At 36.0% G+C, this 25,437-nt stretch overlaps 1 protein-coding gene across 1 annotated transcript in view; it reads left to right on the top strand.

Moving 5' to 3' along the window:
- The window catches only part of REC114 (REC114 meiotic recombination protein), a 73,865-nt gene that overhangs the window by 13,240 nt on the left and 35,188 nt on the right, over positions 1–25,437 (top strand). Inside the window, exon 2 of the mRNA XM_004687499.1 lies at positions 5,435–5,524. Within this exon, the coding sequence (XP_004687556.1) occupies positions 5,435–5,524 (90 nt within the window). The remainder of the gene's footprint in view (positions 1–5,434; positions 5,525–25,437) is intronic.

Genomic DNA, 25,437 nt, shown 5'->3' with positions numbered 1-25,437 from the left:
GTAGTATCTGAAGAACACTATTTTAGCCTTTCATCTAGATGTAATTTACTTTAAGGTAGATTCATTTGAAATGTTTTTCTGTGTTTTTGTATATATTTTTTATTGTGTAATTTTAGATTAGTTTTAGCCTTTCACAATTATATACATACAAAAGAGAAGACTGATTTCACCAATATATAAGCAGTGCCTGAAAAGCAAGCTTGTGATAGGCACACTTTATCTCAGTATATGTCACATTTCTATTGATAGCAAAATACCACAATAGGCTGAGGTCAGGCTGATGTAAATCATTTTTTCCCCAGTTATATTGAGATATAATTGATAAACTCATAGAATTTTAAGGTGTGCAACATAACGATTTGATAGGCTTTGAGCACTCATTTCACCATACATACAAGTTTAGTTAATATCCTAATATTTTTTCCTTTATGATAAAAACTTTTGAAATTTACTATTAGCAACTTCCAAATGTACTGTGCAGTAACTTTTGTCATGTTGTACATTATGCCCCAAGAACTTACTTATCAGCTAACTGGAAGTTTATATGTTTTCACCACCTTCACCCATTTCCTTTATCCCTCACCCCTTCGTCTAGTAATGACCAATTTGTTTCACATTCATATTTTTTAAAATTCCACATAAAAGAGAGATGATGCAGTATTTATCTTTCTCTCTCTGACTTATTTCACTTAGAATAATGCCATTAAGATTTATACATGTTTTGAATGCCAGGACTTCATTCTTTTTAATGTCTTATAGTCCACTGGGTGTATATGTGTACTCATACATAAATTTTCTTCATTCGATTTTCAGTAGTCTCCTAGGTTGCTTCCATGTCATGACTCTGTATAAATAATGCTGCAGCGAACATGGGAGTGCAAAGCACTCTTCAGAAGAGTGGTTTCCTTTCCTTTAGCTATATACCCAGAAGTCGACTTCTCGATTGTATGGTAGAGCTATTTGAAATGCTTTTGAAGAAATTCCGTAATTCTTTTCCATAATGGCTATACCAGTTTACCAGCTGTTGTAAAATCCCCCTTCTTCACATCTTTGCAGGCACTTCCTAATCCTTGTGTTTTTGATAATAGCCATTCTGACGATGACATCTCACTATGGTTTTGATTTGTATTTCCCTGATAGCTAATGATATTAAGCACCATTTCATGTACCTTTGGCCATTTTAACATTATTGAAAAAGTAACTTTTCAGATCCTTTGTGCACTAAGTTGGGATTGCCTTGAAGCTGTGTATTATTTTGGGTAAGGTGATCATTTTGACTACATTAATTCTTCCAATCCATGAGCAGGGAATATCTATTTCTTTATGGCTTTTTCCACTTCTTTTTACAGCGTCATAGTTTTCAGTGTAAAGACCCTTCATCTTTGTTAAGTTACTCCTAGGTATTTCTTTCTTTCTTTTTTTTTTTTTTTTTTTGGTGTCATCATAAATGGAATTATTTTCTGCCTCTTCTGGCACGTTTGCATATAGGAGGACAACTGATTTTGGGTTTTTATTTTTTATAAACTGCCACTTCTTTGGATAGGAATTAGTTCATCTTTTAAGGATTGATAGAATTCTCTTGTGAAATCATCTACTTCTGTACATTTTTGGGGGTGGGGAGAGTTTTGACTACTGTTTCAGTGTTCTCACTGTGACTGGTCTGTTCAGTTTTTCGGTATCTTTGTTCATCCTTACGTGACTATATAATTCTAATTTATTTGCCTCATCTAGATTGTTGAGCTTTTGTACATATTCATTGCAATTTTAATTATATTCTGAATTTCTGCTGTGTAGTAACTTCTTTTATGATTCTATTTATTTGAATTTTCTCCCTCTTTTTGTGATTTTTTTCCTCAAAGCTAAAGGTTTGTTAATTAAAAAAATATTTTTTCATAAAACCAGCTTTTGGTTTTGTTGATGGTTTTGTTTCTTTCTATTTCATTTACTTCTGTTCTTTTACTGTTTCATTTCTTATGCTGGCTTTTGATTTTGTTTGTTCTTTTTCTATTTCATTTAGGTGAGGGATGAGGTTATTTGTTTGCCACCTATATTACTATCTGTGTCCCACTTGGTACTGCTTTTGTTGTGTCCCATAATTCTGGAAGGTTGCATCTTCATTGCCATTTGTATTGAGGTTTGATTTTTAAAAATTTCTTCTTTGAGGGCCCTCCCTGGTGGTGCAGCAGGTTAAAGCACAGCACTAAGAAGCTAAAGCCACTTCAGCATGAGTTCAATCCCCACACCGGAGGTGATCCACCTGGTGCGGCAGACCTCTCCTGATCTGCCCACTGCTCCCCTCAGCAGTGTACTTTGTCAGTCAGCCTATTCTGTTTCCCACTCTGTCTCTGGTGAATCCTCTCACTGCCCCTGCACCTCTGGCCTGTACCCCAGCTCTGTATGCATAAATGAATCTTTAAAAACAGACTTCTTCTTTGAGATGTGGTATAGATACACAATGGAATACTCTTCAGCAATCAAAAAAGTATATAAGCCATTTGCAGCAACATGGACAGAGCTTGAAGGGGTCATGCTCATTGAAATAAGCCAAGTGGCAAAGAAAAATATCATATGGTTTCACTTATAGGAGGAATATAGGGAAACCAAATAAGGAATCAAAGGGAAAAAGTAATGCAACAAAACCAGCAGGCAACCATAAATAAGAAACATTCTACAAGGAAGAGGGGGGGAAAGAGGTCAAAACAGGGAAGAGAAGAGTGCAAGGGTGATGGTTTGGTTCACAGGTTGAACTGGTGGTGGGTATTTTATGGGGAATATATAATGATGTAAAAAATATAAATTATAAAACATAGATGGGATAATAAAAAAATTCAATTTCCTCAGTAACTAGTAGTGTTTTAAGTAGTCTGTTTAATCTCCATGTCTTAGAGAATTTTTTTTATAGCTTATTTCTAGTTTGATATTTTTATGGTCAAAGAAGACAATATGATTTTAGTCTTTGTGAACTTGTTGAAGCTTATGATCTAATATGTAGTCAGTCCTAGAGAATGTGTTATTGAGAAAAATATGTATTCTTCTTTTTTGAGGTGCATTGCCTTATAGATATCTTTTGGGCCTACGCGGTCTATTCTTTGTTTAAGGATATTGTGTCCCCATTTATATTCTGTCTTGTTTATCTGTCCATTGGTGAGAGTGGGGTACTGAAGTCTTCTGCCACAAATGTGTTTTTTTTCTGATGCTTGTTTTCGGAGTTGATAGCAGTTGCCTAATATATTTTGGTGCTCCTTATTTGTTGCATATTATGTTGATGAGTGTTTTATGTCTTCCTGATGTATTGTTCCCTTAGTCATTATACAGTGTTCATCTCTGTCTCTCTTATTACCTTTTTTAGCTGGAAATCTGTTTTATCTGATCTAAGTATGACTGTTTCTATCTTACTTTGGATAAAATTTGCTTGTGGGATTGCTTTTCAGACCTTTATTTAGAGTTTGTGTGTACCTTTGGTGCTCAGGTGCACCTCCTGGAGACAGCAAATAGTTGAATTTTGTGTATTGATCCAACAGAAACTCTGTCTTTTAATTGGTGAATTTATTACATTTACATTTAGAATTAATACTGAGATAAGAAACTCTTGTTGTCATTAAAGATTTGTTCTCTAACTAGCAGTGAGGATTTTGGCATCACCCAGAATCATTATCGTCTTTATTTACATTTAAGGCATAGGATGGGCAGGTTTCCTTATGGGGAGAAGATAGCAGGTAATGAATGGGAAATAGTGCTAGGGTACTTCTGGTACCTGGTAATGTTCTCTATTTTCTCTTGGTAGATAATTATTCTTTCTTTCATTCATTGAGCTGTACTTTTCTAGGCATATATGTATTATATTATATTTCAAAAAAAAAAGTAATTGTCATGTTTACATACTGCCTTCCAAAGAATTTATTGATTAAACTTTAGTCTGCAAAGCTGTGCTTACCCCTATCTACCCTTGTGATTCTAAATAGTCACAAAATATCCCATTTAAATTATAACAGGGAGAGTGTCATACAAATAACTATATTCCTAATAATGGGAAAGATGCAGAATATAACCACTAACGGAAACAGTGCAAGGCTTAATATACTCTCCTTGAAACTGAGAACATTACTCAATTTTTAAGTTTGAAATTTTAAAGGAATTAGAGAAAACTTAATGGGAAATCTTGAATTTAGCATAGCATTAAAATTCCCAGCCCCAGATATGAAACTATAATATGATTTCTCTGTAGAATGCAGTATAAACCATATAAAAATACACAATATTGAGTTAGGTGTGTGATAATTATTTAGAGCTTGCACATTAAGGTGAATCTCTAATTTCATCTTACTTATACAAAAATGTTTATCTTAGTGTTTTTTTTTTTTTTTAAGATTTATTTATTCGTACAGAACTGGGGTACAGGCCAGAGTTGCGGAGGGTGAGAAGATTCACCAGAGACAGAGTGGGGAGCAGAACAGGCAGATGGACGAAGTACACTGCTGAGGGGAGTAGCGGGCGGGTCAGGAGAGGTCTGCCGCCATGTGGTCGCCTCCGGGGCAGGCAGGGATCGAACTCATGCGGAAGTGGCTTCAGTTTCTCAGTGCATGCTCTAACCCGCTGCGCCACCAGGGAGGGCCCTATCTTAGTGTTTTTTATGATGATTAAACCCACCTATAAAGTCTAATCACTTAAGACCCAAATCATACTTGATAATTATCTATCAATCATGTCCTCCCTGACATTTTTATTTTATTACTTCAACTCCCTACCACAAATATAACAGAATAAAATAGATATGGGCATAAGTCCAAGGTCCCACATTTAGATTGTGATTAAAAATAACAAAAGTAACATTTACCAATGTAAGTTGTAAAGTTTCAGATTTTATTGATAACCATATGAAACTCTTCAATTGGGCTACCCCCTCAAAAGGTAAATGTGATTGTAGGGTGCACTACTGCAGCCAACAGGGGATAGATAATTAGACTACACCAAGAATACAGTCAGTTTGGGGCACCATATTTTAAGAATGTCATTGACAAATTAGAGTTCATCCAAAGGAATGTGCCAAGTTTTGAGGAATGCAGAATGGGTTATATGGCTGAAGAAGTTGAAACTCAGCAACCCTGTAAGGCATTATCACCATTTTATAGAGGGCGAATTGAGACCCTAAGAAATTCATGATTTATTAATCCATAACTAAAATGTGGTTGGTCCAGGCCCCATGGACCTTAATTCTTAATCTGGCATTCTTTTGATTTAAAAGAATTGGTTGGTTTTAATTACATATTTTACAAGCCTGGTTGTTAGTCCCTATGTGAAGACAAACCTAAAACTATAAATGAAAAGAAAGCAGGCATTCACCAAAAGGAAGATCAATGGGAGAAAATTGCTTGCTATCAGTATTACAGGTTTATAGGAATATGTTGCCTTAGACATATTTCTTTTTCTTTTCAAGGTTTTTGATTCCAATGAAGAATCTGGATATCTTGTTCTTACTATAGTTATATCAGGTCATTTCTTCATTTCACAAGGACAGACACTACTGGTAAGTTTGATGCATATAGTCTTATATGCAAACATATTTCTTTATCTTTTGTAGCTTTACATTAATTCTTGTGTCCTTAGTCATCTTTAGTCTCAGTAAAATTCATTAATTTCAACAAATAAACTTTTATGGACATTCTGTAACGTCCATAAGAAAAACATTTAATATTGCCTGCCCAAAAGGGATTTAGGATTTTTTTGGAAGTCAGATTGTGGTTCTAAGTAGTCACAAAAGGACTGTGAGATTTTCTACATAGCCTCAAAGTATTGAGGCTAACTAGTATTATAAAGGATTCTTTTTTTTTTTAAGATTTATTTATTCATACAGAACTGGGGTACAGGCCAGAGATGCGGAGGGTGAGAGGATTCACCAGGGACAGAGTGGGGAGCAGAACAGGCCGATCGACGAAGTACACTGCTTAGGGGAGCAGCGGGCGGGTCAGGAGAGGTCTGCCGCACCATGTGGATCTCCTCCGGGGGCAAGTGGGGATTGAACTCATGTGGAAGTGGCTTTAGCTTCTTAGCGCTGTGCTTTAACCGGCTGCGCCACCAAGGAGGGCTCTATAAAGGATTCTTAACTGGGATACTGGGTTGTAGACAGGTTAGATTTACAGAGAAATGTGTGTTTGCTTAGCCGGAAGTGTTAGAGGTGGATTCTGGATAGGGTAACCAGTATATACAGAGAGATAGATTGGTGGAAATGGTTACAGGAAATCTTGAGGCTTGCTATTGCTAATTGAGATATTCTTGTATAAAACTCTATAGTTTTATAAAGATGCATTTGTTCTTAATTACGAATGCAAATACACACCAGAAAATTTTGGAATGAAGAAACACATAAAATAATCACATAGCTTGAAAGCTTGTTTGAATTGGTTGTTAGACAAATTGTACAATCAAAAAAACTATATGAGAAAGTGTGGGAGTTTATTATGTTTATCTGTGAATAATATCTACACAATAGAATAAATGTGCTATAAATATATTTACTTAATATCTATGTGGACATAATTCTGTCATTGAGTAATTACTTACACTAGGCATTGGTCTAGGCACTAGGGATATTGCAGTGAGTAGCAAAGACAAAAATCCTTGTCATTATGAAGTATCATTTCTAGTGGGAAGAAATAGCAATAAACATATAAGTCAAATATATTAAAAAGAGATGAATTTTTGGTGACTAACTCACATATTCTGTTATATGGCATTATCCCTCCTATGTACGTTATAATTAATTTCTACATTTAAGTGGAAAATAGCCTTATCCTGAAAATATGAGGTGACTTGCAAAGTCATGTTTGTGTTTCTTGTACTTTTAAAACTGCAGCATGGGTTGTACTATTTTGCTTTATCTGCCACTGTTAGGACTTGTATCAGTTGCAAGAGATAAAGTTTCTTCTTCAGCTACAAATGAAGAATATTCTAAGTGGTAGGCTGAGGGATGCCTGGCACACAGCTATTTCTCCCTGTCAATATTGTGGGTCGTTGCTAATGATGACATTAATGCAGTTTGGCTTCCTTGACATAGAGGGTCACTTTCTGCTTTGCCTCTGCTTTATTGTTTGCATCATTAGTAAATGTTGTTACAAACTGGTAGAGATTTCTTTGTATTATACAAGGAGTGATTTTTGCATTGCAGTTATAAAACCAAGTTTATAAAATTACAAGACACCTCTCCCACTTTTGAGAAATAAAAGGTTATTGTACAGTTCTCTGTATGTTGCATATATATATATCTATATATACACACACACACACATATATAATTTTATGTAATATTTTCTTTAAAATCTTTTTAAAATCACCTTTACTGAAGTATAATTTACACAAGTATAATTTGCATAAAATAAAATTTGCTAATTTTAAGTGTTTATTTTCATATCTTGATGATGTACTGTAACCACCACCACAATCATGACATAGAACATTTTGATTAACTCCTAACATTTTTCTGTACACCTTTGCAGTCACTACTCTAGCACGATACTGATCTACTTTCTGTCACCATTGTTTTGCCTTTTCTAGAATTTCATATAAATGAAGTCATACAATATGTACTCTTTTGTGTCTGACTTATTCAACTCATCATAATACTTTTGAGATTCATCTGTCGTTTGTTCTTTTTCATTACCAAATAATATTCCATAAATATTAAACCTAATTTGTCCATTCAGCTTTTGATATATATTTGGATTGTTTCCATTCCAGTTATGAATGACTCTACTATAAACATTTGTATATGAACCTTTGTATAAATACCTATTATTTTTTTCCTTTTGGTAAATCCCCAAGAGATTCTTTGGGATTTTTCTACATAGATGATTTGTTATCTACAAATAGTTTCACATCCTTCCTTTCCAGTCTATAAATCTTCCCTGTTCTTTTCCCCGCCCCCTTCTAGGGCTGCTTTACACAACTGAATAGAATTGATGAGAGTTGACATCTTTGCCCAGTTCTTAATCTTAGGGGGAAAGATTCTATTTTTGCATCAGTAGGTGGTATAATATTACTGTAGGGTTTTTGTAGATACCCTTTATGAGATTAAGGAAATTCTATTCTAGTTTTCTAAGAGTTTTAATCATGAAAAGAACTTGAATTTTGTTTAATGCTTTTTCTGCAGTTTTTTTTTGTTCTGTTAATGCACTTTTTAAGATAGTTCTTACTGAATCAACTTTCATTGTAGAACTATTTGGTTTTTTAAATTATGTACAGTGTAAGTGTGATAAAAGAATACATATTTAAAAAACATTTTATTCCCTAAATTAAAGAACATTTTTTTTTTGTCAATCATGCAATTTATTCACAGTATTTTCTGGGTTCCACAAGAACAGACACATTGCAATTTTATGCTGGTATTACATTTACATACCATGTCCCTTAATATTAGTCTGGGTTGTGATATATTTTTAGAATTTTTTCCATAAAAGGCTGGGACAGGCAAGACAGCCGTGGAAAATTTTAGCCACTTCCGTTTTTGTATGAGTATCCAATTGTTGGCATAGATTAAAATGTGCTATATTTGTGCTGTCATTCTTTGTGGAAGCTTCATAATTTAAAAGAAATAAAAGAGATACTTTTTTTTTTTCCCCTTCAGGGAAAGTGATGGCTACTTCCCTGTTAATGTGTTTTTGTAGAAATTCAAAATCAACAAAACTTGGGCCTTCTGCTTGGCCCTCAGCAGCTATTTAATTTCCATTAAACTTATAATTGGCTACCTCTTGTAAGGTCCATGGAAACTTAAGCATATTTTATGCTTAATGTCCAATAATACCATAGGTTTCCATTTTGCTTGTTCATTTAATACCTATATTAGAAGGAGACATCATTGCCAGAAGGCTCTGTGAGGGCCACCACTAGGCCATTCTTTCTTTTGGCACCCTAGTTCGTATAACAAGAAGGCAGGAATTCTTGGCTCAGAGCTCAATCTACCTTGGACTTGGGCTTAATTTGTTTACCCCTCTTGGGTCTTAGCATTTTGAACATACTCTCCTTGGCTATTTTGGGCTGGCGCTCACTCGTGCATGCACTCATTCTCTCTCTCTCTCTCAGATGTGCTGCTGAAGTGAGCAGTGTGATTTTAAAATTTGTTTTTAATTGTAAAATAACAGTTGGCATCTTAACCGTTTTTAAGTATACAGTTCAGTGTTATTAAGGGTATCTATATAGTTGTGCCACCATCACCACCCTCCATCTCCAGAGCTCTTGCAAATTTGAAGCTCTGTGTCCACTAAACAATAACTCCACGTTCCTCCCTTCCTCGTGGTTATTGCCAGAGGCTGGGTCCCTTCTCCCTTTCTTCACTTTTGGGAATGCCCAGTATTCTTAGGCTTCCTATTCCAGATGAGTCTGATAGACTTTAGTTTGAGTCTTGCAGAGTTTTCATTTTTCCTAAATCTTATTTCTCTTTTCTTCCACTTGGGTTGTTTGTATATTCTTCCACTTGGGTTGTTTGTACATTTGATTTGTGCCTTCAATTTCCAAATTTTTCTCTTTGCTCAGCTTACGCCTATTTAATATAAGTTCTCTGTATTTGTCCTCATCTTGCTCAGCATTTTTGGTCCTTTTATTTCTTCAGTCTCTTCAATAAAGAACTCTTTTTGTTCCTGGATCTCTCTCTCTCTCTTCTTTTTTTTTTTAAGATTTATTTTATTCATACGAACTAGGGTACAAGCCAGAGGTGCAGGGGTGGTGAGCAGAACAGGCAGATCGAGGAAGTACACTGCTAGGGAAGCAGCGGACCCGTCAGGAGAGGTCTGCAGTGCCATGTGGATCACCTCCAGAGCAGAGGATCAAACTTGCACTGAAGTGGCTGCGGCTGGCTTGCAGTGCTGTATCCTAACCCACTGTGCCACCAGGGAGGGCCCCAGGATCTCTTTTCTAAGACCCTGTATCTGCCTGTGTATTTGATTGCCATTTTAATAACCTCAGTTAAGTTTTTGTTTGGTTTTGTCATTTTAAAATCTTTGTTAGGTTCTCCAGTTCTGTGTCCTTTACATGTAGGTCTTTGGACTTCTATCGTTTTTCTTAAGCTTTTCTATCTCTGTTCAAATGTTTCTTAATTCCTAGGTATTTGCATTGCCTCGTTTACTTTTTTCTAATTGAGGCACTATGGATTCAGTTTTCTCTTTTTTTTTTTTTTTGTTTAACTTGGTGGCAAGTGAGGGAGGAATAGATGGGTAGAGTCCAAAAAATCCATTTCAGTCCTGTTGGGAATAAAGGCTGTTTGAGGCAGAAAGATCAATTCTGCCTCCTCTCTTCTTTCTTCAGAGCAAACCGTAAGTTCTCAGGTTCTTTGTTGCTCCCTTCTGCATTTTGGGGCACCTGCTGCCAGGCACACACTGCCAGGTAAAGGCTATCAACAGGGCTGTGGTTCATGCAGCACAGCAGGTTTCTCTCAGATATCCCAGCTGAGAGGGGAATGGAGCCCTGCTTTGTGATGCAGGTATCCAGGCTCTCTCCATGTCCTAACCAGGAGCTCTCACATAGGTCCACACCTGTTTTCACTAGCCCCTCATTGAAAAGTCTCACTGCCATCCTGTGAGATTCAGCAAGTCCAGTTTCTGTGCCACACTGTCTGTGTGCGAGTCCCAGACTATTTCACTGACTGGAACAGCTGCTGTATACACCAAACATCACCTGTCCTTATTTTGTCTCTATACTAAACCCCTGACCTATGTGTAAAGTCTCATTGGGAAAGTCCCTCATCTCTAGTGATAAACTTAAGATTTCTGTGAGCATTTTTTTTAGTTTAGTTTTTAATTTTAGTTGTGCTCCAGGAACAAGTTTCTCTAGTCTACTAATTTGCAGTATTCTTTCTTCCAGCTCCTTATTTATTTCTACCCTACACTTAGTCAAACCTCAGTCCATTACCCGCTATCTAGAACTCTCATACCCTGTGTTAAATAATCAAATTTTCTAAATTCTACAGTGCAATGTAAAATGTACTTCTATTATCAGATCTTCTCCCCCAACAAAAAACAAATAAGTGGCCAATTTCTATTTTTCCTCTTTCATTTTTATTGCAAAACTATTTCATACACCCTGTGCTGGTTTTTTGTTTTTTTTTTTTTTTCCTTTCTCTTTTTCTCTACCTCTTCTTGTTTGTGGAGACATGTAAGTGGATTCATTTTCAGTAACTTCACTATCCTTAGATACTAATAATTTGTCCTTTTACATATGCATAAATGGGGCCCTCCCTAGTGGTGCAGTGGGTTAAAGCACAGCACTGAGAGGCAGAAGCCACGTCAGCATGAGTTCAAACCCCGCCTGCCCTGGAGGTGATCCACATGGTGCAGTAGACCTCTCCTGGCCTGCCTGTTATTCCCCTCAGCAGTGTATTTCAGTAGATCTGCCTCTTCTCTTCCTTACTCTGTCTCTGGTGAATCCTCTCATTGCCCCTGTACATCTGGCCTGTACCCAGTTCTGTATGCACAAATAAATAAATCTTTAAAAAAAAAAGAGTAAATATGGCATAAATGATCTGGCTAACAGAAATTTACATTTCTGTTTGCCAACCCAGAAGCTTGAGAGGAATGGAGTGGGAAGAATTAATATTTTGCTAGTCATAATGTTAATTGTAGATGATTGGTTATTCATCCACCTTCCTAGTATACCTGTTTCTGGTAGAAATTCTTGTGATTTCCTAGATTGTTTGGTGACTGGTGACTGCAGTGCACATTCTGATAGTAATAAAGGTTTCTTATTTGTTCATATGACCTACCTGCTCCCTAATTTTTGTTGTTCTTGTTAATAGTATTTGTACCAGTTTTTTTTTCTGTTTTCTAAGTCACAGCATTCCTTTGTCAAGAAGACAACTTGCTAGTTGCATTTGACATTTCTCTCCCATTTAGATTTATCTTACCACATCTTGCAGAAATCCAACAGTTTTGTCATGTGAATGACATCCATTTCTAATATTGATGTTTCTATCTCCTATTTTAGATTTGGTTTGGCATTCTAATGAAGGTGTGTTTAAATGTCCTAGAGGCCTGAAACATTTTTCTGATTTTTTTTTCCACTGCAACATTTTAAATATTCCCTTAACTATACCTTTTCTTACTGTTAGGAAAGCAAACAATTAAATTTTTACAATATTTCTTACTTGGTTTTTCATGGCATCTCAGATGAAGTTATGTTTTAACATTGGGTGATATATTGGTCATCTAGAATATCCAAATTTAAATCAAGAACATTTTGTAGATAAGATTAATTCACTTAGCATAATGGATCAGAGTCTAGTTGGGTAGCTAAAATGGTGATCCTTGAACTAAGCTTGAGCTACTTTGTTACACTCACTTTCCACCAAACACTTACGATAAATCTATATCTAGCTTTACTGATATGGTAATAGCTATGATAGGGAATTTAAGGGCTTATCTGGACAGCCTGGTTTTTAATACTATAATTATACTTTTGTTCTCTTGCACTTCATAGTGGCCTTTCTATGTATTTCTTATCCCTTCTTTTGGGACTAATCCTTGATAATTTTAAAAAAGATTTTAAACAAGTACTATGTACTTACTATAAAAGTCTTAAGCACATAAAGCCACCAATATTGATCAGTTCATTTCTTTTATCTTTTCTGAAAGTGTATTAACTACTTATATAGTAATTTTGATACTAAAACCCAAGTGCTATTTCCCCCTTCTTTTTTCATTTCCTAACCCGGCCGAGTCAAACATATTTGCCAGATTTTGTAGATCGTCTTTATTTTTAGACCTCCTACTTAGTTTACTACATTGGTAGTTTGGAAGAAATGAATTTTTAAGGCTAAATTATGGTTGGTTTTTATTGCATGTATTAAAAGTTTGCATCAAGGCCCTGAGTCAGAATCTCTGCCTGCTTTGCAGGCAGAGGGTAGGACCTTGCAGTGGTGTTCAGGTGACTGACCTTTATCCGAAAAGAAATCCAAAGCCCTAAATAATGTATGAACTTAAGTTTGACCTGCTTATATGCAGCTACATTGATTAAGCTCCTGTTGTATAAAACCACTGGAGATAAAGTAATCCAAAAAAAAGTTTGTGTCAAGTATGTAACTCACCAGTTACCTGTGATCAATGATCAATGACATAATCAGTACAAAAATTGTAAATGTCATAGTTTGTAAGCATTTACAGTATAAATCTGCAGGGAAAAGTTTCCTTGCTTCACTTACTTTTGATTGGAACAAAGTAATTTGTGCTTTAGGTCCCTACTTTACCTCTTATTAAATTATATGGCCTAGTGTTTAGTTAGAGTATTCAGCCAGACTTCTAGGTGGCTTTTTATCAAATTTATGGTCTTTCTGAACATGATCCTTTTAAAAATTTTCCCCTTAGTGTTCAAAATTATACTAGTTTCAGTTGGGTCAGCTTTCCTGAGATTCTTTTAAGATAAATCCTTTATTATTACTATTGGAGCAAAATATTTTTTAATTGCTAATCATTAATTAAGGGAAAATGAGCACATTTTTATTTATTTATTTATTTTAAAAGATTTATTTATTTGTGCATACAGAACTGGGGTACAGGCCAGAGGCTCAGGGGTGGTGAGAGGCGGCACCAGAGACAGAGTGGGGAACAGAACAGGCAGATTGACGAAGGGCATTGAGGGGAACAGCGGGCGGGTCAGGAGAGGTCTGCCGCGCCATGTGGTCACCTCCGGGGCAGGCGAGAATCGAACTCATGTGGAAGCGGCTTTAGATTCTCAGTGTTGTGCTTTAACCCACTGCGCCACCAGGGAGGGCCGCACATTTTTATTTTTTATAACAGTTTATTTTTACATCATTTTGTACATAATTTATTTTATTTTATTACAAAGTTTATTTTTACATCATTTTGCACATTTTTTTTTTCCATCTCGATTGTAATCCCCGCGGGTTTCCCATCACCAGATCACCCCTGTGCCACCACCCTAGTCCCGTGCATTTCCCTCCCTTCCCCCCCCCTTTTTGATCCCATTCCTCACTCCGCCCCCACAGAATGTCTCTGGTATATGGTTGTTCATTATTCTTGTTATTTTCTCGCCTGGTCCATTATATTCCTGCTATGAGTGAAACCATCTGGTATTTTCTTTCTCTTTCTGGCTTATCTCACTAAGCATGATCTTTTCCAGCTCCATCCAAGTTGCTGCGAAAGACATGTGTTTCTCTTTTTTGGTTGCTGAGTAATATTCCATTGTATATATGTACCACATCTTTTTAATCCAGTCATCTACTTTTGGGCATTTAGGCTGATTCCATGTTTTTCCAATTGTAAATAAAGCAGCAATAAACAGGGGGGTGCAGGTATCTTTTTCAATCAGTGTTTTTGTGAAAATGAGCACATTTTACTATGATGGTTAGTACCAAAACTTTCTTTTTAATACTTTAAAATAATTTAATACCTGTGAATGATTAATCCTTCAGTGGAGCTCATTGAGGAGGCAAAATGTATGTACTTGAAACAAAGAAAATGCAGTTCCAAATGATGTGGTTTGAGATTATCAGCATTGAGCATCATATTCTTTTAAGGAAAAGTTTTTATTTGGAAATAATTTTAGACCTATAAAAGAGTTTTAAAATAGTACAAGCAATTTCTGTATACCCTTTGACCAGATTACCCAAATGCTAATTTTTAGTAAAGAACAATGATCAAAGCCAGAAAGTTAACATTGACATAGTACCACTAATTAATTATAGGACTTTTTTTTTTTTCACCAGTTGTCTCAATATCCTTTTTTGAAGACCCTAGGATACCACAGTGCATTTAGTTGTCACATCATGAGCTCTGCCAATCAGACAGTCTTGTTAACTGTCTTCTTTTATCACCTTGATACTTTTAAAGAGTACTGGCCAATTATTTTGTAGAATGTCTCTCACAGATGTTCAGCTATTTAAAACTCATCACTTTAGGAGGCACATGATATTGATATGCCTCAATTCTGGTGATTATTAACCTCGATGATCACATGATTGCCAGGACTGTCAGATTTCATCATTATAAAGCTACTGTTCTTTCTTTTTTTTTTCATTCAAGATTTATTTATGTATACAGAACTGGGGTACAGGCCAGAGGTGCAAGGGTGGTGAGAAGACAGAGTGGGAACAGAACAGGCAGACTGATGAAGTACACTGCTGAGGGGAGCAGTGGGCAGGTCAGGAGAGGTCTGCCATGCCACATGGGTCCCCTCCCTGGCCAGGGATCAAACTGGTGCTGAAACTGCTGTGCAAGCTTCACAGTGTTGCACTTTAACCTGCTATGTCACCAATGAGGACCCTGTAAAGCTACTGTTCTACCATTTGTAATAATTACCTTGTGAGGAGATACTGTGAGGTATGCAAATTTCCTGTTTCTCATTATACTCTTGCCTACTAATTTTAGTGTCCATATTTGATATTTTGAGATATAATTGGCATGTAACATTATGTTTTAGGTGTATAGCATAATGATTTGACATTTATATATATTGCAAAATGATCATCACAATAGATTTAGTTAGCATTATTAACATACATAGTTAAAACAATTTATTTTCTTGTGATGAGATCTAATCTCCTAGCAACTTTCAGATATACACAGATATACATCATAGGATTACTGTTGTCATATTGTACCTTACAACCTCATGACTTACTTATTTTGTAACTGTGGTTTATACTTTTTTTTTTTTTTTAAAGATTTATTTATTTATTCATACAGAACTGGGGTACAGGCCAGAGGCTCAGGGGCGGTGAGAGGCTTCACCAGAGACAGAGTGGGGAGCAGAACAGGCAGATCGACGAAGTACACTGCTGAGGGGAGCAGCGGGCGGGTCAGGAGAGGTCTGGCTCGCCATGTGGTCTCCTCCGGGGCAGGCGGCAGGCGGGAATCGAACTCATACGGAAGTGGCTTCAGACTCTCAGTGCTGTGCTTTAACCCGCTGCGCCACCAGGGAGGGCCGTGGTTTATACTTTTTGATCCCTATTACCTACTGAGCATGCTCCTCACCTCTAGCAAGCACCAGCTGTTTTTCTACATCTTTATCTCTACATTCTTCCCTTTTTTTTTTATAATCCATTGATAATTTTTTAAAAGATTTATTTATTTATGCATACAGAACTGGGATACAGGCCAGAGGTGCAGGGGTGGTGAGAAGATTCAGCAGAGACAGTGGGGAGCGGAACAGGCCAACTGATGCAGTATACTGCTGAGGGGAACAGCAGACTGGTCACCTCCAGGGCTGGGGATCCAACTCATGCTGAAGTGGCTTTAGCTTTTTAGTGCTGTGCTTTAACCCACTGTGCCACCAGGCAGGGCCCTCCATTGATAATTTTTTACTCCAACAATTGTTGCTCTGGTGTTTACCAGTTGGTAATTTCTGTTTTTATTGGAATTCTACTATAAGAAAGAGCTGTTTCTTTTCCCCCATATCTTATATCAGCAGTGACTCATGTATATTCATTTTATTCTGTAGCTTATCATCCATTGTTATTTATTTTGACACTAGCACCATTTTATGAGTTCGAGTTTCAAGGTTCTTGTTAACTTCCCTGTGTTCCATGAAATTTGACTTGAGGCAAAATTTTCAACTGTTGTGTTGTCAGTACCCTCACTAGTAAAATGAAAATACTGTCTGCTCTTTGTGAATAAAATAGAATTGCAAACTACAAAATTTGATGTAAATGGTAGCATGTCATTATTTTGTTAAATACCTGTAGGTGTTCTTAGTTTCAAAGATGTTTCAGAAATCGACTTAAGAGTTAACTCTTTTAGGTTGTTTACTTATTTTTATAGGGAGGACCAAGGATAGAGGTGGGGTGAAACTGCATGGAGAGCAGAGGCAGAACAGTCAAATGTAAATCGTAGAAACGCAGAGCAGCTTGCATTCACTTTCTGCTGTGCACAATAAATGCTTCCTGAATTCCCTACATGTGATGTAATAGTGCATATATTCCTTTGTTAGTTTTGAAGACTCCCTTGTTTCAGCTAACAAAATATGTTGCCAAATTAAATATGGCTTATACAAACATTAGCTTTTTTCCTGCACCTTCAACTGCTGTTTGGTTTGGAAATGTTATATCTGGTGTACTTTATTAAGGATGTGTGAAGCACACAAAACCATAAGGTGTTGTGAATGTTTCTACTCTAACTTTTTTAACAATTTGCCTTGTGGGTCTTTTTAGGTACCCTCTGATAGTACTGTGTGCATAAGTCCTTGATGTGACTTTCTCTTATTCAATTTCTAAATCAATAGATATATAGCCACTACCCAGGGTCATTTATTCCTCCATCCTCTCTGCTCTGTGTGTTTGCAGAATCTATTGAATGCTAGATTTGTGATTTAAGATTATTTTTTTGTCTTTGGAGATGAAGGTTTTATTTCTTCTTTTCAAAATGAGCAGGCAAAAAAAAAGTAGACTAAGCTGCTAAGTAGGTCGACCTGCCTGAGCATGGTGAGGTGGCAAATTCTAATGAGATTTCCTGCCTTCAGCAGTTACTAGTGATGGGAACAGGGAGTAGAAATAGCAGTATTTGAACTGCAAATAGTCAAGGAAGAATAAATGAGTTTCCATTTTGTTCAACATTTGTAACTGAGGAAACAAGACTTCACACCACAGTGTGTTTTTTCTATTTCATGTTCTTGAACCTGGTCAAATAAAGGCATGAAACCAAAATGAAGTAAAGAACAGGTCACAGTAAATAATTGTATTAATGGATGTAGGCTATTTCAGTTAAGATTATTCTAATTCTTAGGCAGCAAAATGTTAGAATCGACTTACTGACTTTCTCATTGTTGTATATGTTCATAAAAGCTAACCTGAGGTATAGAAGCTAGCTAAGGATGTGTTTATGCCAGTTTTGGGGTGGGCGAAGGATGTTTTCTAAAATATGTAGCCATTCCAAATCAATAGTACATACAATGAACTTCAAACTTTTGCTTTTAGCTTAGCTTTTGGTTTTAGCTTGAATTTCATCTTTTTGTTCTTGTTATTGGTCTATGGCTATTGACTTCTCTGCACAATGACAGTACCTAGGATCCCTCATCTGTCATTGCCCTTATACCTGGACTACTAGTGCCGGAGACTTCAGCTGACAGTTGAGGTTGTTGACTGCTCTCGTGGAACCCCTGCCAAAATGTTAGCAATTCTGAGGCACTTGCTCTGAATCCTTTTACTCTGTGGAACTGAAACCCATTATGAGCGGGCAGTATTATGGAAAATTATTTTTAATTGCTGCAAGCTATGGGGAGAGTTTTTAAATAGAAAAATATTCACCAGAATGCAGTTTGACCATAGCTGTCTAATGCAGCCCTATGTGCTAAATCTTCCGGCTTGGTTGACATAAAACAACAGCTAATTTTTTCATATAATATAATAGTTTATTTTTACATCATTTTGTGCATTTTTTCATCTCAGTTGTAATCCCCGGGGGTTTCCCATCACCAAATCACCCTGTGCCATCACCATAGTCCAGTGCATTTCCCCCACTGTTCTTGATCCCATTCCCCACAAAATGTCTTTTGGTATATAGCTGTTCATTCTCGCTTGGTCTGTTACACTTCTGCTATGAGTGAAACCATTGGTATTTTCCTTTTCTTTGTGGCTTATTTCACCAAGCATGATCTTTTCCAGCTCCCTCCATGTGCTGCAAAAGACATGTGTGTATTTTTTTGGTTGCTGAGTAATATTCCATTGTATAGATGTACCACATCTTTTTAATCCAGTCATCCACTTTTGGGTATTTGGACTGTTTCATGTCTTCCCAATTGTATATAAGCCAGCAGTAAATATAGGGGTGCAGGTATCTTTTTGAATCAGTATCTTTGTGTCTTTTGGGTTGATACCTAGGCGTGGGATTGCTGGGTCATATGGAAGCTCCATGTTAAGCAGTTTGAGGAACCTCCAAACAGTTTTCCATAGTGGTTGTACTAGTTTGCATTCCCACCAGCAGAGCAGGAGAGTTCCTTTTTCTCCACATACTCACCAGCATTTGTTGTTGCTGGTTGTTTTAGGATGTGCCATTCTCACTGGGGTGAGGTGGTATCTCATTGTGGTTTTGATTTGCATCTCCCTTATTACAAGTGATGTTGAACATTTTTTCATATGTTTGTTGGCCATCTGCATTTCCTCTTTGGAGAAGTGTCTTTTTAGCTCTTCTGCCCATTTTTGGATGAGGTTGCTTATTTTTGTTGAGTTTCATTAGTTCTTTGTATATCTTTACAATGGCTAATTTTTAATAGATCATCTAAAAAATTTGTGTTAAAATATAGATTGGTGCCTGTTTCCTTCATCTTTATTGTCTTGCCTCAGTTGAGGCTCTCATGTTTTTGCTCATTAAAATTTTATTTTTAAATAATTGTAAGTGCTAAGCTTTAATTATTGCCAAGGTTACTTCAAAAATTCCCACATCCCTTTGTTTTCATCTCTTATTTAGTGTCTATAGTGGTAACTAAATGATTATTCTAATGATTATTCTAGTCTCATCAGATAATTCTTTTGATTATAGTTTCTTCAGTGGCTCCCATTTATCTTAGGAGAAAGTTCAGCTTCCTTAGCACATAAGCAGGGACCAGCACTAAGGTCTTTATATGAACTTCGCTCGTAACTACATTTCCCCAAATGACTTACTTTCTAAAAACTTGTGTAGCTTCACTTCTTTTGTTTTTCATATTTCTGTCATCATTGCCTTACTGATTAGCTCCTATCCATTGCTTAGGACACAATTTAAATTTTTACTAAAGATATTGTCAAGCACATATAAAAGGAGAGATAATATCATCATGAAATCCAGTGCATCTATCACCCAGCTTTAGCTTATCAACATTAAGCCTATCTTCCAACTTTTTTTCTCAACTTAGTGTTTATTGATGACTTCCATAGCAAAGAGAGCCTCTTTTCCCATGTTTTCCTTAGCACCCTGAAACTATCTTAAAATGTTTGTAGCTTATGTAATTACTCATTTGTCCATAGCCCTTCTAGAATTTGAATCCTTTGTAAGTGGTAAGAAATATTCTTCCAAGCTCTTTTCACTTGGTATTCTGCTCTCCTAAAAAAGCTAAATACAAAAAAGTGTATAGGGGCTCTCCCTCGTGGCGCAGCTGGCTAAAGCACCCCATTAAGAAGCTCTCCAAAGCCCCTGCAGCACAAGTTCAATCCCCAGTCAGGGAGCTGACCCACATGGCGTGGCAGACCCCTCCTGACATGTCCACTGCTCTCCTCAGCAGTGTATTTCAGTAGATCTGCCTCTTCTTTTCCCCCACTCTGTCTCTGGTGAGTATTCTCACCCATCACACCTCTGGTCTATACCCCAGTTCTATGAGCATAAATAAATAAATCTTTTTTTAAAAGTGTATATATTCAAGAAGTCTGAGTAACAGTTGCCTTTGGCAACAGGGGAGATGGGTATATTACTGATTAAGAGCCATCACTTGAGGCAGACTTCTAGGTTTAGATATGTTCTACCTTGATCTGGATGATGGTAAATAATGTGTATAAAAATGTATCCAGCTTTTTGCTGGCACTATCCCTTTCTTGGTAAGTCCAAATAGAGAACTAGGAGTTGTTTTATCTGCCTTGCACTCTATCCTCCTGAGCTATAATTAACTCCTGAGTTCCTGCCCACATATTTCTCCTCACCTCTCTATCCCTTTGGGTCCCCTTTGTGTCAGGCATCCCCCTCGTTCTGTGGATTAAAGGAGGGCGTCAACTAACTTCTAGCTTTTTCAGAGGAGTTGAAATCTGCCCCAACAGAGTTGTAGTTTGTGGAGGCAGTGATTCATTTGCCACTACAAAAACTAAGTGAGAATTTAGGCATATCCTACTGTAGCATATCCTGAGGGTATAATATTCAATCTTGTTGAGCCAAGTGCTAATTGAAACTTAAAAGTAGCAAGTTATTATTACACAGTGTGGAAGTATACGGTGGAATTTAAGACAAAATAGTTTTATGCAAGTATTCCTTGTCATTTTTCTTCTGTAGGAGGAGGGTTAGTAAAAGTAAAAATCCATTGGAAAGTCCAAAATAAATGATAGTATTTATTCTGTGATTCTTTGTCAGGAAGTAATAAATTGATTCACTTTTAAGCAGGATGATTTCATATTTTCTGGAATGTTTCATCAGATAATCAAAGACCAGGTGCAAAGCTATAGACAACAATTAGAGCTATAAATACGTAAACTCTATTCAGGAACTGTGTATATTTATTTTCATGTGAAATGACTTATTAAAATCACATTTTTCTGCAAATGTGTTCATTATTTAAGAAAATTCTGTTGTGAAAAGTACAGCTCTGAAAGTGATGATCTTAGTAAGGCAATCCAGTAATTTTACTCAGACTGTAACATTTGTATACTCCATATTCTCCATTTCATTTTTTAAATAGCAAACCTTAGGAAAAGAATAATGAAAATATCAATAAAGCTGAAGACTAAATTTTTATAGTATATCTTCTTAAACTCTAATTAATATTAGAGTCATTTTAAGTTTTAGTATTAAAATTCTGTCAGGGCATAGAAAGTTGAAACTTTTTTATATTTTATGAAATTTTAATACATTCTATAGATTGCTGTTATGTCCCCCCAAAACACTACTGTAGATGAGACTATTACTTGCATAAATAATAACATTGGCATACATTTGTACTAAAGTTAACTCTTTATAAATGCATCCAATAAAAATATTTATCAAGCTGATTAAGAAATTTAAAGATAGTTTAGTGAAAAATTTCAAATGGAAAGATAATAAACACCACTGTATCTACCATCCAACTTTAAGCAGTCTTGAATATTTTTCTATGCTTGCATCAGTTTCAGTTTTTGTTGAATTGATTATATTTGTTACAGAAAAGCAAATTAAAACCCTAGAAAAACGAATGTGTGTCTATTAGAATGCCCAAGATTAAACAAAAACTATGACACTGTGTTTAGAGGTGCAGAGTAAGTGGATGGCTCATACTCTGCTATGGGGAATGTGAAATGATAATGGGCACTTAAGTGGAAAATATGGTGGATTCTTGTAAAATTAAATATATGCTTTCCCAAAGACCCCACAATAAAGGCCTTTAGATATTACTCAAGAGAAATGAAAATCTGTTTTCACAAGAAAATTGGCTCACAAATGTTTACAGCAGTTTTATTCATTATCACCCCAAACTGGAAACAACCCAGCCTTTTCTCTAGTGATTGATATTATGTCCTCCAAGGCACTACTGAGATACATATCCATGTAATACTCCTCAGCAATGTAAATATATGTACCACTAGACACATCTTAAATGCATTCTGAAACTGAAGGAAATTGTTTCAAAAGAGTACATATGTATCATTCCATCATTCCATCTACCTGACATTCTGGGAAATGGAAAACTATAGGGGCAGAAATATCAGCAATTTCCAGGATCTGGAAGTAGTAAGAGTTGACTTCAGATAGGCAGGAGGTAAATTTAGGGAGCATGATGGACTATTATGGTGGGTATACAAATGTGGTTGTTCATCAACTCTTAAAACTGTAAACTAAAAAGGGTGGATGTATATAAATATGCCTAAATATTTGCATTCATCTTCTAAGGACATAACTAAAATATTTAGAGAAAAAATTCTAAAATGCCTGGGACTTGCTGTAATATCAGCATGAAGTTGGAAGTATAGATGGAATAAGATTAGCCATAAATGGACCCTCCCCGGTGGCACAATGGGTTAGGCCACAGCCCTGCAAGCTAACCACAGCCGCTTTAGTGAGAGTTGGATCCCCGGCCCCCGGAGGAGATCCACATGGCCCAGCAGACCTCTCCTGACCTGCCGGCTGCTCCCCTCAGCAGTGTACTTCATTGATCTGCCTGTTCTGCTCCCCACTCTGTCTCGGATGAATCCTCTCACTGATCCTGCATCTTTGGCTTGTACCCAAGTTCTGTATGCATAAATAAATCTTTAAAAAAAAAAAGATTAACCATAAATGAATAGTCATTGGGATGGGAGTTTGGGGGGAGGCATGGATGTTCATTTTACTATTTTTTCCACATACTTATATTCTTAAAATACCCTATGAAAAATGTGTTCAATGTTTTTAATCTGGTGAATGTGAAGTGGTAGCTCATGTTTTAAAATCTTGTTTTCCTGATTATGATCAGCTTTAGTATCTTTCCATTTTCCAACAGAAGTTTTCTCATGCCCATTGTCCCATTAGTTTGTTTTGTCTCTTATTTATAATGTTTAGACCTTTGTGTATTATGGACATCAGTCCTTTGCTGTGGGTTACAAATCTTTTTCCAGTGCAAGGTTGGCTTTCAGTTAGTTCTTGATGACTTTTTATTGCATGTAAGGTTTATCTTTATATAAAAAGACACATTTGATTTCTCCATTGTGCTGTTATATTGTGTCAGAAATCTCAGAGATATTTTCATATTTCTTTCTGACTTGGATGCAGCCTACAGTTCATCTTTGTGCAACCAGCAATTGCCTCCCTTTCTCTTGATTTTCTTTACATAACTCAAGATCTGTACTGCTTAGGCTTTGCTTCCTGAATTTAGAAGCCACTTAATATTCTTCCTCAGGAGTAAATGGTTGGGGCACGGGAAAGCAGAGACAGGTTTTTACATATTGAACTGCACTGGAATGAGATGCTCAAAATATTTATTTTAAAAAATTTATTAAAGTATTGATTATTCATATATGCTGTGTAAAAATAGTTTATAAGCTTTACTTGGGTAGGTTTCATTAGAGAATGTAGACATTTTGTTGAATTTCATTTTAGTTTGGATTAAGAAACATTGATCTTGGGTTGCCTTAATTTACACAATGTTAAAGATTATACCCTATTCTCTAGCCAAACTAAATTGTATTCTATTCCTTATTTATGCCATGCTCTTCTACTCTTCTGTATTTACTGTTGTCAAGTTGTGGAATGGTTATTTTGTTTTTCCCTTCTGTGGAAAACTCATTCTTGTTTATCTTCCTCACTTGTCTGTGCTCTCATTCTGTAGTAGTTATCTTTTAATTCCTGTTTACCTTGCACAGTTCTTAGGATAGAGTAGAAGTCCCTTCAGTGTTTATGAATAATCTTCCATTCATTGTGTTTGTGGCATTTTCTATGAATAGAAATTTTTAAGTGTTTCTGTAATTTGATTGGACTTTTGGTCTGTGTAGGTTTACCAATTAAATATATATACATCATTATTTATCAGGTTTCTACTATGTACTTTCAACTGTTTCTCAAAAACTTGCTAAATCTGTCAAGACTCTTAACGGGTTTTGTCCCACATCTTATTATGCACAATTTCTGCTCATCTTTTGATGTAAGCTTGTTAGGACCCTTACTATTTTTTAACCACTGCCCTTTGCCCTAATGCAGGCCTTTCTTACCCAATATTCAGCCCCAGTTCTCCTCAGCCTGATTATTATATACAAAATTCACATGTAACTGTTCTAACATATTCAGTTTGATAAGGCTTTCTCAAAGCCCCCCATTGTACTGACAGATCAATTGAGAAGGGCATCCCAAGACATATGATTTGTATAGGATACATCCGTTGAGAACTGACAAAGAATTAACATCTCACTGCTTGTTTTTCCTTTTATGCACATATTTTCATTTTGACATAATCATTTTATCCAGAAAGCTTGTAGTAGTTTCCATAAATTAAAAGTAAAGAAAGCTTTGATAATTCTTAGAAACTAGAAGCTTTGCTTTTACATTTGATTTTTGTCACATCTACTAATGGAAGATAGAAATGAGAAATAAAACTGAATTTTGACCCTTCTCTTTCATAAAAGCTTTGCCATGTTTCCTGATTCTTTTAATGTCACTTAGTATTGTCTAAGCTGTACTGAAATAGCAAGAAGGTGGCGTTATACTTAGCTCAGCTGGTTCACTGCACTGATATAATTACTACTACTTGTGAAATCTAAAAATTAAAAGTTTAAAAAGATGCCTGTGGTGCCCATACAACATGGCTGAAGTGCCACTAGAAATGAATGCAAGTGGAAGTGCTATATTTAATAATTCAGGAATTAGGTCAGAAATTGATGTTAACTGTGAACAAGTAGATATACTTGGTGTGATAAGGAACATAGTTTAACTCAGACGTACATATTTCCTTTCAAAATTGAATTCAGTAATTTATGGAATCATTTTTATCACAATTATGAAGCTTTTGGGGGTGTAAATATAAATGAATAAATTAATTTTATAAATCCCAGTTTCTCAGCTTCACAAGCCAATAACCATATCAAATTAGCAATCTCTTGGACGATCAAGAGCATACAGCTTTTAGAGAAGGTACTTACATAAATTCATGTATTGCTCCATAGCTTTCTGACATTAGGAAGGATTTTCTAAATCACCAAGAAAGAGATCAACAGATACTGCCTGTATAAAAAGTGGAAAATTTTGTATGTCCAATAAAATCTATAACCAAACTAAAAAAGATTTTTAAATGAAATGAGAAAGACCTTTCTCAATCAGATAAAAGAACCCAGAATCT

The sequence above is a fragment of the Condylura cristata genome, unplaced genomic scaffold, assembly GCF_000260355.1.
Source record: "Condylura cristata isolate star-nosed mole 26May11 unplaced genomic scaffold, ConCri1.0 scaffold00023, whole genome shotgun sequence".
Lineage (NCBI taxonomy): Eukaryota > Metazoa > Chordata > Mammalia > Eulipotyphla > Talpidae > Condylura > Condylura cristata.
This window is presented reverse-complemented; position numbering and strand designations above follow the sequence as displayed.